Source organism: Pongo abelii, chromosome 5 (assembly GCF_028885655.2).
Source record: "Pongo abelii isolate AG06213 chromosome 5, NHGRI_mPonAbe1-v2.0_pri, whole genome shotgun sequence".
Taxonomy (NCBI): domain Eukaryota; kingdom Metazoa; phylum Chordata; class Mammalia; order Primates; family Hominidae; genus Pongo; species Pongo abelii.
In genome coordinates this window covers 44682297-44702435 of record NC_071990.2, presented here as the reverse complement: position 1 = coordinate 44702435, position 20139 = coordinate 44682297, and the positions used below count along the sequence as shown (strand labels likewise).

The window sequence follows — 20139 nt, the reverse complement described above, 5'->3', positions numbered from 1 at the left end:
CAAACCTCAATAAACAGAAACTACATAAACCACATTTTTTTTTCCATAAGGTAAAAATCCCACAACTAGCAAAAAAAAAAAAAAAATTTCAGCCAACCATACAGATATTTTGAAAACCTTAATTACTGAACCAGAAATTTAAAACACAATGATAAACTACTTAGAAAACAAGACTACTACATATCAAAATGGCTGGGATGTGAACATATTTGAACTTAAGAGACAGTTCAAAAGTCTTCAACACATTCATTTGTATACAAGCAAAAAATAAGCATCAGTCTCAAAAAAGTCAAAAAAACTACAGAAAACAAAATAATAAGCCTCAATTGAGAAATTAACATATTTTCAAACAAAATCACAATAGATAAGCCAATAAAAACACGAGTCTTCTGAACAGAAAATGTGCACCCTTAACAAGTCTAGTCAAGTAAAAAGTGGGAGAACTAAGAGAAGCTAAATTTCCTAGAACTCAGAAATGGCAAAGTTAATAGAAAAGAGATTGTTATTAGAATTTTCTGCTAACAACAGATGTTTAAATTTAAACAAAATAAAAATATTTCTTAAAAAGTATACATTACCTAAATGTACTAAATAAACATAAAAGGAAAAATATATTTCAAAGCAATTTTTTTAATTTAAAGTTGCTTAAATTTAAAAATAGATAACATAATAGTCACAAAAGAAACTGACAGTTATAAAGAAATTATTTCCAGAAAGCACTGTGAACTCAAAAGTTCTATAAGTACAGACTTTCAACCTTTCATGAACAAATCATTCCCATGTTATAACTGCTCAATGCACAGAAAAAGATATACAGATATCCTATTTACTTTAAAGAGCTAGCAAAATCCCAGTATCAAAATACAATAACCAGGCTGGGCATGGTGGCTCACACCTGTAATCCTAGCACTTTGGGAGGCCGAGATAGGTGGATTACCTGAGGTCAGGAATTCAAGACCAGCCTGGCCAACATAGTGAAACCCCATCTCTACTAAAAATACAAAAATTAGCCGGGTGCGGTGGCACATGCCTGTGGTCCCAGCTACTTGGAAGGCTGAGGCAGAGAATCACTTGAGCCCAGGAGGCAGAGGTTGCAGTGGGCCAAGATTGCATCACTGCACTCCAGCCCGGGTGAGAGAGCAAGACTCCATCTCAAAAAAAAAAAGTACAATAGCCCAAAAGACCAATCTCACTAATGTAAAAATGTAAATTTCCTAAATAAAAGATTAGTAAATCAAATTCAAATGCATTTCTAGGGAGGATGCATGGTTGGCCAACATTAAGTCTGCAATCACTGTAGTGTAGTTTTTCTTTGATGTCATTTTTTATTATACAGCATTATGTCTCTAATATTTCAAAAAGGACTCTCCCTTGTGGTGGTTTCTTTCAGCTTTTTATCACATTTTATTTCTATCCCAAAGTTACTGAGACTTTAACATGCTTAACACAAGTTTTAACAATACCTTAATGAATGCCTTAACGACCAATACCTTAGTGAACAATACCAATGTGAATGTTATTTTTATTGTTATTATTTTTTAATAGAGACAGGGTCTCACTATGCTACCCAGGCTAATCTTGAACTCCTGAGCTCAAATGATCCTCCCACCTTGGCCTCCCAAAGTGCTAGGATTACAGGCATGACCCACCACCCCTGGCCTCAGTGTGAATGGTAAAACAGTCACCAAAATTGCTGCATGGTGCTGGTAAAGAATCCTGGGCTTTACAGGATACTAACACAGGATAACAGTGTGTCTGTTCACCATTTCAAGTGGCACTGCTACCTGGCAAATGCATATGCAGTTTACAATGCGCCAGTTTTGAAATTTTGTAATTCCTGCCGATTTTTTTAGGCTATAAGTATGTGAATTACTTCAAATTTCGAAAACAAAGTGCGCCTTTATTAATATTAGATCGAATTTTAAATCCATATAATTCAAGTCTACAAAAAATGCAAATAAACTATAAATCCTTTAAAATTTCTTTTAAAAATTAATCTACCTGATTCCAGGAGTGCAAAGATGATTTAATGTGGGAAAGTCTATTAATATACCTCATCAAAACATCAAATGAGAAAAATTATATGAATGCTTTAATAGATGCCCAAATGGTATATTGTTTAAAGTTCCAGAGCCATTTCTAATTCAAACTCTTTAAAAACTAAAAGAGAGACACTGTCTTTCAGATAGACTAACTCCCAACAGCAAACTTAAAAGTAAAAACTATGGACATTCCCATTAAAATAAGAAAAAAACAAAAATGTCTAACATCATTATTGTTATTTAACATTGTCCTAAACATTTCAGATAACAAAACATGCAATAAAAGTGAAATAAAACTATCAGAAGAAACACTATCATTATTCACTGATGATACTGAAGTTTTTCCTAGAAAACCCAGAACTTACTGAAAAACGTATTTGAATTAAGTGACTACATACCAGGAAAATATCAATTTATGGTCTGATAAGACTATTAAGTATATACCTATCATGTCTCTCCACATATCTCCACTACTATTACCTGGACCCTAGTTAGAATCACTATTATTTTTTTGTCTGGATCACTGCACCAGGCTCCTAAATGGACTGGCTTCCCTATCTCCAGCCTGGTGAGATTTTACACACTAAGGAGATAGTGATGTTTCTAAAACCAAATCTGATCATGTCATTCCTTTGTTTAGATCTTCTCATCGATTCTTATCATATTTAAAGTAAGATCCAAATTCCTTATTATAGCCTTATTTATGTGGCTCTATACAACGAGGCCTTATATACAGAAATGCCATTCTTGACACTCTAGCCACATTGTCCTTTTTGTTCCTCAAACATACAAAAGAGGCTTTATGTTTGCTATTCACTCCACCTAGGATGTTCTTTCCTCGAATCTCACAAAGATAGCCCATTCTAAAATGTCAATCACATGTTATCTTAAATGTCACCTTTTTAAGAGGTCTCTTTGGCCGTGCAGCTTATAGTGGTATGGCGCGGCATAGTGCAGTGGTATAGTGGTGAGCATAGCTGCCTTCCAAGAGGTCTCTTTGATTGTCCAGTCTAAAATAGCCACTCATTCACTATCTCATAATCACCCTACTTTAATTTCCTCCATAGAATCTAAAACTCATGGTCTGATACTTTCCCTGTACATACTTAGTATCTCCTCCCCACTAATGTCACCTCCATGAGAGCAAGAACTGTCTTAATAACTGCTTATCTCCCAACACTTAAGTGTCTGACATATAAGAATCACCAAATAAACATTTGGATTTTAATCATCTGTCATTCTCAAAAGACTACAAGCTTACTAAACAAGAACTAGGCCTATTTTGTTCGTTGTTCTCTCTCTAAGACTCTGGCACAGGGTACACATTCAATATCGAATGAATGAATGAATGAATGAATCCCTTCCCTTCCTATAGTCCCTAGTATTCTAAGACTGGGCAAACGTTTTTGGTGATGTCAAAACATTGCTGGCCTACAATGAGCTTGTAGCCAACTGATACTGTAACTAAATCAATTTATATGAATTATATAAAATTAAGTATCTCCACCTCTATCCATTCCCCAAATTCTACACTGATGTAACTGACTTCTTATGCTAAACATAGAGCTTTAAGTTTGATGGCCTTCTTGAAATTAACTTTTAAAATGCCTTTGTCAAAAAATACTTATAAGAAAATAATGGGGTAAGGAAAGTTAAATCTTTTAAGCCCTGACCCATAAATTATTTAAGTAGCTGGCAGAGAAGAGACCTTCTTTAAGGTGATATTAAAAAAAAAAAAATTTGAGGTACTAAAAAGTTAATCTAACTTGTCAGTGTATACAGAAATGACCACTCTTCGCTGAAACTAACAAAGCCACAAAGAACTGCCTCTTAAGTGTTTAAGATACTGCATCACCATTTTGATTACCCAAGAGTTACTCATTAAATATGACACAGAGTACATAGCTGCTGGTTGGCGGGCACTCTTAAGTATCTAATTACTTCAAACAAAAGGCTACATTCTCAATTTTTTATATTTTGTTTTTATTCGAGAGTTACTCACAGGCAGCACTTTAAAATTAGGCTTTTTAAATTAAAGGCCAAAACTAAAAAAGTTTGCAAATATGACATTGCTAAAAGAATGATAGCCTTAATAATTTAAACTCTAAAATGTCCGTCCTGTGGAGTTAAGGTCTTTATACACAGAATGTGTAAGATCGATATCATTTAAAATAAACAACTGAAAAACCACAAATGGTGGGTAAATTTGTCAGTGAAGATAAACATCAGTTTCAGCCTTCTAGAGTATGAAAACCGGCAATTAATTAATCCTGTGACAGAATATAAACTGTACTTCAGAATTTTGACTTTAAAGTCTCTTTCTCCAGCAGCAAATCAGCATATCTATGTTGAAGTTCCTTTTCTCTTTCTTGTTGTCGCTGAACGTCTTCTTTTAGACACTTAAAGAAAAAAAATTAAGTAATTATTTTAGATGTAACTATACTGAAAAAAATCTACAGTACTTTATTATCTTAAAAACCAGCTGAGTTAAATCATGATTCTTAAGAGGTAAATATTTTTCAAAGAGAAACAAACATATCAAATACTTCTGCTATAAAACCAGTATCACAGCCATTCTTTGATTTGGTCATATGAAATCCTGCTGCTACTTCAAATAAACAAACCACTACTGTCTTATCAATACCCACAAATGCACTTCAAGAAGCCCTGACTGCCCTTTAGCTGGACAGGAGCTATTATGCACATTTGGGAGATAAATTCAATCCAAACCTGGTCATAGGAATTCGATGGTTTGGAAGGACTAGCTATGTTCCCAGCAACATAAGTTATAAAACAAAAAGATACTGGTTTAGTTTCCCCTCACTGAGCTACATGAATGGGATGCAATTAAGTTTCAAGGGGACAAATTACAAGAGCTAAGTATTCCATTTCACAATGTATCTACATATGAAACAGAAAATGAGTAAGGGAAGGCCTTTGTATCTACAACTTGCCTGGTCTATCCATCTACACAGAGGCAATTCTAGATTAGAAAGTCAAACACTTTAGGCTCTCATTTTTAAAAGCCTGACAGTACCAACTTTAGAGACAGTCTATACAGGAGAAGTGAAAGAGGACAGCCCTGATAATTCTTTGCAGCACTCTTTTTAAGCAACAGTTCAATATATAACGTTACCTCTAGCCTCCGGGGAATAGCAGAATCTTCATGTTTCTTGAGTTCTTCAAAAGTGCGTAACTCCAAGTGAGCCTGTTCAATTTGGTCCCATAAGTCATTCAACTGTTTCATGAGCCCCATAGCACGAGACTGGTAACCCCCAAGCAAAATTTTCATCTTCTTTTCCATCTTTGCAGCTCTCTTGGCTTCTGTCGTCATGTGACCCCTGTTTATCTGGAGAGCAGGGGAAGATCACATCAGCATACACGAGAAAAGCAGGCTATTAAATAACAGGGCTAAAAAGGTACCCTTCATTCATGTATGTGCCTCAAAGCAAAAAATACAGTAGAACTCCTTATAGCTCAATTACTGTAACAAAATATCAAGCTTAAGAAGGATTTATCTTGCACCTAAAGGGTTTTATAGGTGAGTCCTAAATAATCTATAATCTATTTATAATAATTTGACCCATGATTGAACTTCAAAGAGGGCTTGAATGTCACAGTATGGGAAAAACTGATGTCTACTTTCTGAAAATGACTTCTGCTATCATTCAACATATTTATTTTGGGACTAGCTGCAAGCCATCTTCATCATCTATATCCCAAAAATGTACTTCTGGGAGTCTGTTCACACATCAAGACCCCAACTTTTATAATTTCCATCCAAGGGCCTGCATCCTAAATCTCCTGGCTCTGGGAGCTGAGGGATCTAGCGCAAGTCTTCCTAGATCACTAAATCCCTAGAACAAAGAGATACTTTTAATCAAGCATGCAAGTACTTTCAGGGACTGCACCCTTTGGGGGCAGTGCAGAGAAGCAGCTAAGAACGTGAAGCTCCACATTTCTCCCTGAAAGGCACTCATGGCACAGTCTTCCAGTGGCTACTCGACAGCCTGGCTTTTAACTTGCATGGGGGAGTTAATGCGACAGTGCAAAGTAGTCTTCTGGCAGCCTAAGCAGCAGCTGGACATTTTCCAAGCCTTTCCCCCTGGCCTACCCCAGCAGTAACTTTAGGCCTACCGATTCCTCCTAGAAGGAGTTTGTCCACACATCAAATGCCTCAATTTGCACAGCACCCACCCAAAGGACTATATCCTAAATCTCCTAGATGTGGTAATGGAAGAGACTAGGCATATGCATGTCTCTCTAGATCAAAAAAACAAGGAGGTGGTTCTAAACAGGTGTACAAATACTTTCTAGGGCTACACTCCCTGGGAGCAGTGAAGAAAACAGTGTGGAACATGCAGCTCTCATTTTCTCTCCAAAAAGGGTTTATAACTGCATATTCTTCCAGTGGCTACTTGACAGCCTGGCCTCTAGCTTGCATCAGAGAGCTAATGGGGGAGACAAACAGTACTCCTCAGGCAGCCTTAGCAGGAAATTGGCATATCCTGAGCCTTTCCCCCAGCACATCCCACTGATAATTCCAGGCCTACTCATTCTTCCTAAAAGGAGTTTGTCCACAGACTTGAGTGCCACACTTTTATAGCTCCACACAGACAAGGGACTGTACCCTTCACAACCTAAGCTCTGGAAGTGACAGGGCTTTGCATTCCTGAATCTCCCTAAACCACAGAAAACAGAGGTGGACATACTACAAGCCCACTTCCAGCAGATATCTCCCCAGGATCATAGAGTGCAGCCACAACACAAGCATAGGCATTTGCCACAGAGACGGCTTAGTGTAGAGGGAGTGGAAGAATCAAGCACTTGACTTCAACATGATGACAGAAGGAACTAGGACACATACCCAACACCTCAACCTTCCCAGCTACATCTGAGCATCTGGCTTCTACCTTACTGATCACAGGGTACTGATGGAATATGGCACCAAGAATAGAGACCACAGTCTGAACAAATACAAAAATTTAAAAGGTCTCTTAAAATCTCTAGCTGGATGGATTGGTGAGATCCTTCTGCTACACAAGGCCGTCTAAGAAGACTGAGAGAGGCAGTTGTCTCATGTAATGCACAGAAACCAACACAGAGAGAGTCAAGAACAATTAAGAAATAGGAAAATATATTCCAAAAAAAAGGAAAAAAATAAATCAATAGAAACCAACTCAAGTGAACTGGAGATATATGATTTACCCAGCAGGAAATTCCAAATAATGGTCACAAAGATGCTCACCGAGGTCAAGACAGCAATGCAAGAACAAACTGAGAACTTCCACAAAGAGACAGAAAATATTAACAAGTATCAATGAGAAAACATAGATCTGAAAAATACCAAAACTGAACTGAAAAATTCAATATAGGAGTTTGACAGCAGACTAGATCAAGCAGATAAAAGATCAGTAAACTACAAGACAGGTCACTGGAAACCATCTAATCCCAGGAGCAAAAAGAAAAAATAATGAAAAAGAGTGACTTAAGAGACTTACGGGACACCTTCATGGAGAACAACTTATGCATTATCAGGTGCCAGAAGGAGAAAAGAACAACTAACATAGTCAAAGAAATAATGGCAGAAAACTTCCCAAGGCTGGGGAAGGAAGTGGAAAGCTAGATCCAGGAAGCCCAAAAGACACCAAATAAGATAAATTCAAAGAGACCCACCAAGACACATCACAATTAAAATGTCAAAAACTAATGGCAGAGTATTGAAAACCGCAAGAAAAAAGCATATCACCATGTATAAAGGAACCTCCATAAGACTATCAGATAATTTCTCAGCAGAAACCTTTCAGGCCAGAAGGGAGTGGGATGATATATTTAAAAATAGAAAAAAAAAAAGAAAAGAAAAGAAAAGAAGGAAGGAAGGAAAAGAAAAGAAAAGGAAGGAAGGAAAAGAAAAGAAAGAGAGACGGACAGGACAGGACAGGAAAGGACAGGACAGGACAGGACAGGAGAGAGAAGAAAGAAAAAGAGAAGAAAGAGAGAGGAAAAAAACTGCCAACCAAGAATACTATAACCAGCAACCCTGTATTTCAAAACCAAATGGATGATAAAGACTTTCTCAATCAGAAGCTGACTTTATCACCACTAGACCTGCCTTACAGGAAATGCTAAAAGGAGTTCTTCAAGCTGAAGGAAGAGAACACTAATTAGTAACATGAAAATATATTAAAGTATAAAACTTTTTTTTGTATATTTTGGATATTAACCCCTTATCCAGGCCAGGGCATGGTATATACATTGTCATATCCAAACATTCTAATACTCTAATGGCAGTGAGTAAATCAACTATATCTCTAGTATAAAGGTTAAAAGGCAAAACTATTAACAACTGAAGTGCAACAATCTGTTTAGGGAATAAATATTATATAAAAATTTTAAGTATAACATCAGAAACACAAAATATGTGAGAAAGGGGTGTAAAAGTGTATAGTTTGTGTATGCAATTAAAATTGTTATCAACTTAAAATATCCTGTTATATAAGCTGTTTTATGTAAGCCTCAAGTTAACCACAAAGCAAAAGTCTGTAACAGACAGAGATAAAAAGATAAAATCCAAAGCATACCACTACAGAAAGCCATTAAGACACACACACACACACACACAAGCAACAGAGGAGGAACAGAACAAAGGATCAATAAACAGAAAACAATTGGCACTGGTTAAGTCCTCACCTATCAATAATTACTCTGTAAATGGATTACATTCCCCAATCAAAAGGCATAGAGTAGGCCAGGCATGGAGACTCACGCCTGTAATCCCAGCACTTTGGGAGGCCGAGGTGGGTCAATCATGAGGTCAAGAGATCAATACCATTCTGGCCAACACAGTGAAATCCCGTCTCTACTAAAAATGTAAAAATTAGCCGGGCATGGTGGCGGGCACATGTAGTCCCAGCTACTCAGGAGGCTGAGGCAGCAGAATAGCTTGAACCCAGGAGGCAGAGGTTGCAGTGAGCCCAGATCGCGCCACTGCACTCCAGCCTGGCGACAGAGTAAGGCTCCGTCTCAAAAAAAAAAAAAAAAAGGCATAGCTATTAATAAAAAGAACAAGAACTTTTTAATCAATAAAAAGAACAAGACCTCACAAAGTGCTGGGATTACAGGTGTGAGCCACCACGCTCGGCCTGGATAAGGGGTTAATATCCAAAATATACAAACAAACAAACAAAAAAATTCAAACTACTCAATAAAAAACAAGTAACTCTATTTTTAAAATGGGGAAAGGACCTGAATAGACATTTCTCAAAAGACAACATACAAGTGGTCAACAGGTACATGAAAAAAATGCTTAACATCTCTAATCATCAGAGAAATGCAAATCAAAACCACAATAAGGTATTGCCTTGCATCTGTTAGACTGGTTATTTAAAAAAATGAAAAACAGTATGTGTTGGCAAGGGATGTGGAGAAAAGGGAACCCCTGTTTATTGTTGGTGGTATTGTAAATAAGTACAGCCATTATGGAAAACAGTATGGAGGTTCCTCGAAAAACTGAAAACAGAATTATCTTTCAATCCAGCCATTCCATTTCTGGGTATACATATCCAAAGGAATTGAAATCAGTATGTCAAAGAGATGTCTGCACTTCCATGTTCTTTACAGCATTATCCACAACAGCCAAGATACGGATTTTTAAAATATGGTATACACATAGAATGGAATACTATTCAGTCTTTAAAAAACAGGAAATCCTGTTATTTGCAACAACAGATGGACACAGAGGACACTCTGCTAACTATGATAAGCCGGGCACAGAAAGCCAAATACCATATGATGTAACTTGTATATGGAATCTAGAAATGTTAATCTCATAGAAGTAGAGAGTACAGTGGTGGCTACCAGAGGATACTGGGGTAAAGGGTAGACAGGGAAAGGGGAGATGTTGGTCAAAGGTACAAAGTTTCAGTTAGATGGAAGAATAGGTTCTGGTGATCTATTACATAGCATGGTAATCACAGAATCATGTTTATTTCAAAATAGCTAAAAGAAGGGATTTTTAGGCTGGGCATGGTGGCTCACACCTGTAATCCCAACACTTTGGGAGGCTGAGGTGGATGGATCACTTGAGGTTAGGAGTTCACAACCAGCCTTGCCAAGATGGTGAAATGCCATCTCTATTAAAAATACAAAAATTAGCCAGGCAAGGTGGCACACGCCTGTAGTCCCAGCTACTCCAGAGGCTGAGGTGGAAGAATCACTTGAACCCAGGAGGCAGAGGTTGCAGTGAACCTAGATCACACCACTGCACTCCAGCCTGGACGACAGAGCAAGACTCCACAGCAAAAAAAAAAAAAAAAAAAGGATTTTAAATGTTCTCTCCACAGAGAAATGGTATGTATTTGAGGGGATTAATATGTTAATTAGCTGATTTAATCACTTCACATATGTGTATGGAAAAATCACATCTTACTCCATAAATATATGAAATTATTATTTGTCAATTAAAATAGAACTTTAAAAAATATGGCCAGGTGCAGTGGCTCACAACTGTAATCCCAGCACTTTGGAAGGCCACGGTGGGCAGATCACCTGAGGTCAGGAGTTCGAGACCAGCCTGGCCAACATGGCAAAACCCCATTTCTACTAAAAATACAAAATTTAGCCAGGCATGGTGGTGCACACCTGTAGTCCCAGCTACTCGGGAGGCTGAGACAGGAGAATCACTTAAACCCAGGAGGCAGAGGTTGCAATGAGCCAAGATCAGGCGACTGCACTCCAGCCTGAGCAACAGAGCAAGATTCCATCTCAAAATAAATAAATAAATAAGTCTAAGTCAAGCCCATGGGAGGTGGAGGCAGGGGAGTAACACTGCATGTATGTGCCTTACAAACATGAGATGGATCTAAAATTAATTTAAATGAAGAAGCTCCTTTAAAACCATTCATTTCTTCAGATTTTTATAAAAGTTAAGCTTTTATTCCTCTGCAATTTACTTGAACAATAAATTCATGAAAACTGTTAATGTCCTTTATAAATGAACCTCTGATAAATCAAACCAAGTTCCATGGCCATGATTATATGTCTCCTAAGGGAGTTAGGATATACTGGTTGAAGGCAGGCAGCACAGTACAGTGGGGTAAGAGTGAGTCACTCTTACAACCGAGCATTGCTGCCCAGCTGTTTTGAGCTGATGCAAGTTATTTAACCTATGTGTCTCCATTTCTCCATCAGTAAAATGGCAGTCATTGCTATAAGTTGTTATGAAGCTTAAATAAGATCACAGACATAAAAAGCCTCAGCTGCCCAGTGCCTGGCACAGAATAAGCAGTCAACAAATGTCAGGTCTGATTACCATTATTATTTTCCAGATACTAAGAGTTCAAACATTTTGCTCTTTTCTCTAACAACTAAGGGAGTAAAAGGATGAGGCTTTAAAAGCTTCATTAAAATTCCAACTTCGATATAAGTCTACGTGGACCCTTTCCTGGAAACACAGCAAGGAAAAACAGCTGGTCCTTCTTTTAAGTGAGGAGTTTGCCCCTTGTGGACCACAAGACCAAACACACACTGGACCTCTGTCCTACAGTGTAAAAATAGCGTTAGAACATTGACTCGCGGTGCTTCCCAACTCTATGGGAAGATTTTCTAACCCTGAAGTTCAAATGAGGTGAAGGAAGTATCTAAGTAATTCCACTCCCAGTATTTCCCAAGAGAAATGAAAACATGTCCACACGAAAACCTGTACACGAATGTTCATAGCAACATTATTCATAATAGGCAAAAGTAGAAGCAACCCAAATATCCATCAACTGATAAATGGATAAACAAAATGTGGTATTATCCACACAATGGAATGGTACTCAGCCATAAAAAGAAATACTAATATATACTACCACATGGATGAACTTTGAAAACATTATGTTAAATAAAAGAAGCCCGTCACAAAAGACCACATATTACATGATTCCACTTATGTGAAATATCCAAAAGAGGCAAATCTATAGATACAAAAAGTAAATTAATGGTTTCCTAGGGGTGAGCAGGTTGCGGGGAATGGGGAGTAACTGCTGATACAGAATCTCTTTCTGAGGTGATGTAAATGTTTTAATAATGGTTGCACAACTATGTCAATTTACTAAAAGCCACTGAACTATACACTTTAAATGGTCTTAACTTTATGGTATGTAATTTATATCTCAGTAAGGATATTATAAAAATAAGGTATACAAGGAGTAGAAACATTACCTCCACAGGAGAAAAAAAAATTCCTCATCTTCAATTCTTCTGGATACAAAATGCAAAAATACTTTTCCCCAGAAATCAAAAGCAGTACTTTCTGAGTATAAGTTCTAGAAAGGCGGTAGTGGGATGGAGTTAGAGTTTAAAAAAAAAAGACAAAACTTCCGCCACATAAATTTTACAACACCATCAAGGAAAGAAGATGATAATTTATACTCACTCTCTTCCACTTCAAATATTTCTGGAGTATGTCTTTTTAAGCCAGTGGTTTTCAACCACAGCTAAACTTCAGAATTGCCAGTGGAGTTTTTAAAATCTACCAGCACCAGTGCCCTAACTCCAGAGACTCTGATTTAAATGGCCTCAGATCTTTGTGTCCTTAAAAACTCCCAAATGATTCTAAGAGGCAATTAGGATGTCAAACTGTTTCAGCCAGAGTCATTACACAAGCTAGGTATCAGTTGTTTTCTCAACTATACCTACCAAAAAGTCCTCATTTCCAATAAGATATGAACAACTAAATCCATCAAGTTACATTCAAGTTCCTTCTTCTATAATTTAACATGTTCAGCCAGGCAACAGTGGTTCACACCTCTAATCCTAGCACTTTGGGAGGCCAAGGCAGGTGGATCGCTTGAGCCCAGGAGTTCGAGACCAATCTGGACAATAGAGTGAAACACTGTCTCTCAAAAAATACAAAAATTAGCCAGACATAGTGGCACATGCCTGTGGTTCCAGCTACTTCGGAGACTGAGGCGGGAATCACCCAAGCCTGAGAGGTTGGAGGCAGCAGTGAGCCATGATCGTGCCACTGCACTCCAGCCTGGTCAACAGAGAAAGACACTGTCTCCAAAAAAGAAAAACAATTCAGCATGTTCTAAGAATACCCATTATTACATATTCCAATCACATCTGGATTCAAACACACATTCCAAAACCTTAACTGCAAAGAATTTCAAATTAATACATATAATGCTTTTTAAAAATTAGTCATACGAATTAACATTCTCATTGATAACTCAGCTATACACTGTGCTCCATGGATAGTCCATTTCCAATTTGGTTTAACAGCATAATACCTATACTCAGAAACTGCTTAATTAGTCATCAAGGTACGTTTAGTATTATCAGTATCCTGTATCTTAGAATTACCTCACCTCATCCAATGGAGTCATTTATTATTCTCAAACCATCAGAGATTTTAAAATTTCAAAGTTGTTAGCTTTCATTTAATGCCCACAATTTTATTTCATTTAGCTCAAGCTTTGTAAGTCTTCTGGCTCAAATATTGCGCTAAGGTTCCAAGCAAATATGGACATAAATTGTGCAAAAATTAACTTAAGCACAGAAAAAAATTAATTTAGCCAAATAACTATATAGTCATTAAACATATAAAGAAGAAATGGAATACAGCTTTTAATATTCAAGTTGAACTTAGTTATCTTACGCCTGTCATTTGATTATTAAAACAAGAAGGAAGGTATCTGCATGCTTTGTAAAATGCTCAACCTATGACTGCTCAATATGCTTTAAGAGGAAAAATCCTAACCTAAGTTTCTGGTCTTTTTCAAGCCAATAAACCTCAAGCATGAAATGTACATGCATACAGGGACAGGACTAGCTTAAATCAGCCCAGCTCCTCCCAACACCCATCCACACATAGAAACAACACTGAGGTACAAGACAGTATAAAACTTTATTTCCTAAAATTCAAAGAAAAAGGGAAAATCAGACTCAGATTTAACCAGTCAGATTTCTAAATTAATTTTTTAAAACAAGCACTAGCAACTGCCCTGATGGGCACCTTACTTTAGAAGCCACCATACTGTGCTTTAAATATGTACTGACACAAAATTTCTAATAGTCTTAAATAAAATGAAGTTCACTATCACTGATAGGAATTTAAAGTAGACCGACACTTGATACAATTAAAGCTGACTTGATCAAATATGAAAGGGTAAACTTCAATTCAAAGCAGGAAATTAAGAATATATCCACATACAAATCGGTAGGAAGGCCAAGCTGACAAATTTCACACATCGTAATTCTATTTCATAATACGGTATCTAAAATTTGCTTCAAAATAATAGTGGAAGGGGGGATAACAGGGGAAACGAGTGGCTATGATTGATGACTGTCATAGCTGGGTGAGAATACATGAGGATTCATTATACCAGTATACTTTGGGGTACATTTGAAAATTCTTATAAGATTTTTTAAAAGTCAAATTCAATATTGTATCTACTCTAAAGGCTACCTTCTCAAGACCATACACCACAAAACATGAAACATCAATGTAGTGAAATATAATGAGACATTAAAATTTACAAATATGTCAACTATTTCAACACACCAAAATGTATACATGAAATGTCAGATTAAAATCCACAATGATGTAAAATCTATTTACACTAACCAAAATCTGAGTTTTAAGCTTCACTCAGTACAACAATCTCTCTCCTAAAATCAGCCCATGTCTCAAATTTCAGACATTCCTCAAAATTTACAGAATATAAAAACTTGGCCACCCGATTGTTTAAAGTGAGGTTAGTTCCTAATACCTCATAGTATCAAACCAAGTATAATCCAATTTAGGTAACTCTAAGGGTGATACAGACTTGAAGAGACATGGGAGGAGAATTCCCATTTACTAAAACCTGCTATTTGCTAATCATACAGTATCTCATTTAATCTTATATTATCTCAAACTCATGCTTCTATCAAATAAAAACGATTACTCGGCCGGGCACGGTGGCTCACACCTGTAATCCCAGCACTTTGGGAGGCCAAGGTGGGTGGATCACTTGAGGTCAGGAGTTCAAGACCAGCCTGACCCATGGTGAAACCCGTCTCTACTAAAATACAAAAATTAGCCGATCGTGGTGGCAGGCACCTGTAATCTCAGCTACTTGGGAGGCTGAGGCAAGAGAATTGCTTCAACCCTGGAGGCAGAGGTTGCAGCAAGCCAAGATCTTGCCATTGCACTCCAGCCTGGGCAACGGGAGCAAAATTCCATCTCAAAAAAAAAAAAACAAAAACAAAACTATTACTCACCCAATTTTACAGATAAGGAAATGTAAGACCCAGAGAGGTTAAGTAGGGCACAACTGCTGGCATCATCACCAAGTGGCTTTGTGGCTTGCCCTAGGCCACAGCCACCAGGGGATGATGCCATGCAGTTGTGCACTAATTGAAAGTCCAATACACTGGTCACACCACTGCTAATAAACTAAATGTCCCCCTCCTTGGCTCAGCCCCCTGAAATGCAAACATGCCTGAAAAAATTTAAGCTGTGGAACTGAATGGCTTAAATGTCACCAGACAGCTCCCCGGAAAATAAATTATTCTAGACACATGTAAACAAGAAATAAGACCTTAATTACCGATTCTGACCATCACTCTTACCCTGATTTAGACTCTCACCTACATGTACCCACTTATAAGAATTTTGACACCTGAGAAAAGCTTTTACTTTCCTCAGTTTGTATTTTAAAATTCTAAATTCTTTTATTAACAAGCTATAAAACTATAAGAAAACAAATATCTCTCAAAAAAATTATACAGAAAAAAAAGTTCCATTTACCACCTTTTTAGAAGTAGGGTGGAATATAACTAGTGTTTAATCATATTTACAACTATTAAATGAAAAATGTAGAATACGACGATCCCAGTTTAGTTTTAAACACCTTCATCCAAACATTAAAAAAAAAAAAAGATACATGGGAGTATGTGGCGGGGGGGTGCATATATACACCACAATGTTTAAGGTGATTGTGTCTGGATAGTAGGTTCCTTTTCTTATGTTTTCTACTTCTTTTAAAACTTCTACAAAGCACAGGTATTATTTATAGAAAGACGCCTAGAAATGTTATTTTTTTTAATGCATAGAAGAGAAACTGTCTAAAAAATACTGGCCAGAGACCAATGGAAAACTGATGGTCCCCAGGAGATGAATCAGTGGAACCGTAAGTGTTTCCTCGGGTCATTACAAAAGGGAGCTGTATGGGACTTATAAAAGTGTAATTGTTACTTTCAAGCTCACTAAGTTTGTTAAGGTTACTAAGCTTAAGTAATTCCAAAATAAACACATTATCCTTGGGTCTCCAATACTGTCTTCAGTAAAAGTCCGTTACAGTGAGGTTCAGAAACATTAAGAGCACCCCTCACTGAAACTCTTGCTTGGGGGCCCAGAATATAACCTTATACCACTGGAAAAACAGGTTTAAGGATACCCAAAATAAATACGCAGTCAATGGGAGCTCCACTTCCCAGTCCATCAATCAGCAATATGATCCCATATAATAGTCAAGATGTGGTTCAATCACCAAAACATTTGCAAACAACAGGAGTCCATGAGTGATTCTCCTTTAATCTCTATACCACTTACCAGCATTTTTATCAGTGAACCTTCTCTGCTCTGATGAGATGCAGGTCCAAGAAAGTAATTATTGTTTGCATCTACGAGTTAGCAACCATCAGATTGCATCCCTGAAAAGCATGCTAACCAGGAAGGCAAAACCTTACTAAAAACCTTTATAAGGACAGTAATACACGAACAAAGCAATACAAGAGCACTGTATATCTGCATACATTAGGAAGTGAAACACGTAAACTGCATAAAACAAATTCAATTCATGTTGAGGCATAACAGAAGCAATGGTTGTATCAAGATGTCTGTTCCAGCTCATAAAGTTCTTACCAGAGACAACTACGAAATCTGTCAGTACCTATAAGGGTCATAGCAGAGAATAGAATTTGGGAAAGAGAGAGTATTCCAAAGTACTGTGAATTCCTCTCCTGTACCACAAGTCACTTCCCCCACGTCTACATAAGGCAACATAAGCATAAACCTGCTGATATCTGACAACATATAGCCCTCTACCCAGAACTGTCTACTAACTAAATCCTTGCCCTAAGTTTTCCCTCTTTAAAGTATTAAGGAAATTTTTTTCTGTGTAAAAATATCTGACTTTATAATGAAAATCACTGAGAAAATGAGATCTACTGTGCAGCCAATTTTGCAGAAATATAACCTTCAGACAAGTCAGGGGTCCTCACAAGAGCTACAAATACACTGAGAAGGATTTTAAGTGTGTTATCTGTGTTAAGTTACTTTACTTCTAAGAAGTCAATGTAATATAATATTTTTTGACTACAGTTGACTGTGCCAGTAAATTACAGGGAGAAGAAGTAGTATTACTTCTGGACCTACTTTCTATCTCTAAGGAAAGCCTTTCCATTTTTACAGCTAACATGACAAAATCCACTTTTCAGCCAAACTTCCTCAACACAGCAGTTTAGATACTATTTCAAATACTATTAAATTTAACGGCATGCCTAAATTCAGACTTCTCATTTCACTTTTGCACCCACTGGAAATTATTTCACTCAAAATAATTATGTCTTCAGATGATTTCCTATTTCCACTTAAAGTAGAAACAAATTAGAACACTTAAAATTCTATTTCCACTTCCTAAATACCGTAATGACTCATTTATCTGGCATCATCAGAAAACGAGGTTCTCCACACATTAAGCATTTTCCAGGTAACTGAAGCCCACAAACACAGAGAACTTGTCTGCCTTGTTCCTTGCTGTTATCCCCAGGACCTAGAACAGTATCCAGTACGTGGTAGATAGGCAGTAATAATTACTGAATGTGTGAATAAATAAAAGTACTAAAGCTCTTTTATTTTTAACCATTTGTGAAAATTTTTCCTACACTGAATTATAGCCATCCCGTCCTTTTAAAAAAACATGACACTGAAAAGAAATAAAGTTTTTCTTATTAATTTGGGACACCACTATAAACAGCAATCACTTTACTCCCCTACGATGTATCTTAACGCCTTTAAAGCTATTAAAATACACTGGGCTTTTTGCCACCATGTAAAAATGGACTCAGCATGGTATGCTCTCATAACTTTTCCTTTCCTTATATTAACTGTCATTGCTGTGTTTGCTCTTGCTGTCTTATTTTACACACAAAAGTCTGGCAATGTTCTAAACTCAATTCTGCCTCCAAAGCAGAATAAAATACATGGACTTGGTTACAATTCAGAAGCCTTTTCCACTTATTTCTGACCTGTAACTACATTCTGATTCTATTTATTGCAAACTCCTTGCACACACACATCCTCTACCACATTCTACATAAAATCTGAGATGGTTCTATTAGTTTTAAATGAGTATCTTAAGGATTTTCACTTAAGTGCTAAGTTTCAAATATTAATCATGAGTAATGAATGGCTCAAAGACTACCTCCAATATAAACCTCAGGGCATTTTTTTTTTTTAATCCATTTAGGAGACAACAGCCACGACAAAGCTGGACTTCATCTTGCTTGATAGGCAGTGATAGGGCCATAATTTAGATTCACGGTTCCAAAGTTCATGGCAGCAAAAATCAAACACACTGGCAGCCATGGCATACAGTGCTTAGAGAGAAGGGCTTATCTCCTGAACCTAAGAGTGGAAAGGATAATTTAAGTATAGCATTTAGTTTATACAATATAACTGGAGTTCCTTCCCCACAACAAACTTTGAATAATGTTTATAATTTAGCAATCAACTGAAATGAAAGAATTACCACAATTGAAATAAAATATTTATGTATTTCAAACCAATAGAACTGTGTCTTCAAAAACTAAAACAAGCCAAAAGAAACCTAGTTCTGAATTAGCGATGGATACAAATAAAATGGGGGTTTGTTTATTCAAGTCTTTGAGCTGCTTTTCTTTTTTTAAAAGATTTCATGAACTTTCATTTGAAATAAGCACAGTTTACCAAATTAAAGGACTTGATTAAGTATTCTTTAAAAGTAACTAGCTGGGTAAACAATAAAGTAAGTTATCCAAGAGTCAAGAAAAGAAAAATGACTTCAGACTGCTTTATGAATATTCTCCAAAATCACCAATCCTTCAACAAAAATAGTTCAACGGAAGATTTCAGTTCCTGGTACTGAACTGAACAAAGAGAACCACATGTTTTTAATGGTTGCTCATAAACGACCCAAATAAATCTCCAAAAGAACAGGAGTAGTTCTTTCTGTATTTTTCCCTTTAAAATTCATAAGACCAATTCAACACAGATATAAAAATTACTGTACTTTATGGCACCACTCACTGTGTGACACATTTATTTGCTGTCATGAAAGTTAGTGCTTCAACAAAGTAAATGAGATTTAGGGAGAAAAAAAATTTCTACCATTTAAAAAAGCACAAAATGTTCTTGCCATTTGCGGCAAAAAGAGTTTACCCATCTCAAATGAGAAGATTTTCATACTAAGTCAGAAACCTAAGTATTTATATATAAATAATACAAAGAAGCTTTCCAAATAGCTTTTCAATCAATGATGATGCTGACCTTAGATCACAATTACACTGCTAACTACCATTTATAAGAAATGAAGCCTACACAACAAAAAAATGTAACTTACAATTTAACCACTGATGTTCTATTTTCCCTGGCTTTAACACTGAACCACAACACAGAGCAACAGCACACCCTGCTGGAAGTTGGTAATACAAATAATTAGCAGCACTGAACTGCTAAGATTTTACCCAAGATGAGAATTACTTCAGAACCAGTCATTTCTCACTGAGAAAAAGAGGTTCACAGGCATTAACCATCAGCTACCTATATATATATGTGATCTTAATGGTTAAATTAAAACTCAGAATAACTCAAATTAAAAGATACTGCTTTTTCCTGCTCATTTCCTCAGCCCCATACAGCCCCAACCACCCCAAGTGATTTTACTACTTCTGGCTTTAACCCTAAATAAAAATATTTTCAAATGCACTTTTTGTAAAGAGAAACTGGTAATCACATAAAAGAGGAAACCAAGACGATTTTCTGTATATGACTGCCTGAAGTACCCCTTCTCTCCCATCCCACCTT

General features: G+C 36.8%; 1 protein-coding gene across 1 annotated transcript in view; it reads right to left on the bottom strand.

Annotated features, from left to right (window-relative positions):
* Positions 1–1879: 1879 nt before the first annotated feature.
* The window catches only part of CDC5L (cell division cycle 5 like), a 60420-nt gene continuing 42160 nt past the window's right edge, over positions 1880–20139 (bottom strand). The window contains exons 15-16 of the mRNA XM_002816940.5: positions 5179–5391; positions 1880–4441 (exon numbers count right to left, since the gene is read on the bottom strand). Coding sequence (XP_002816986.2) covers positions 4337–4441; positions 5179–5391 — 318 coding nt within the window. The 3' untranslated portion in view covers positions 1880–4336. The remainder of the gene's footprint in view (positions 4442–5178; positions 5392–20139) is intronic.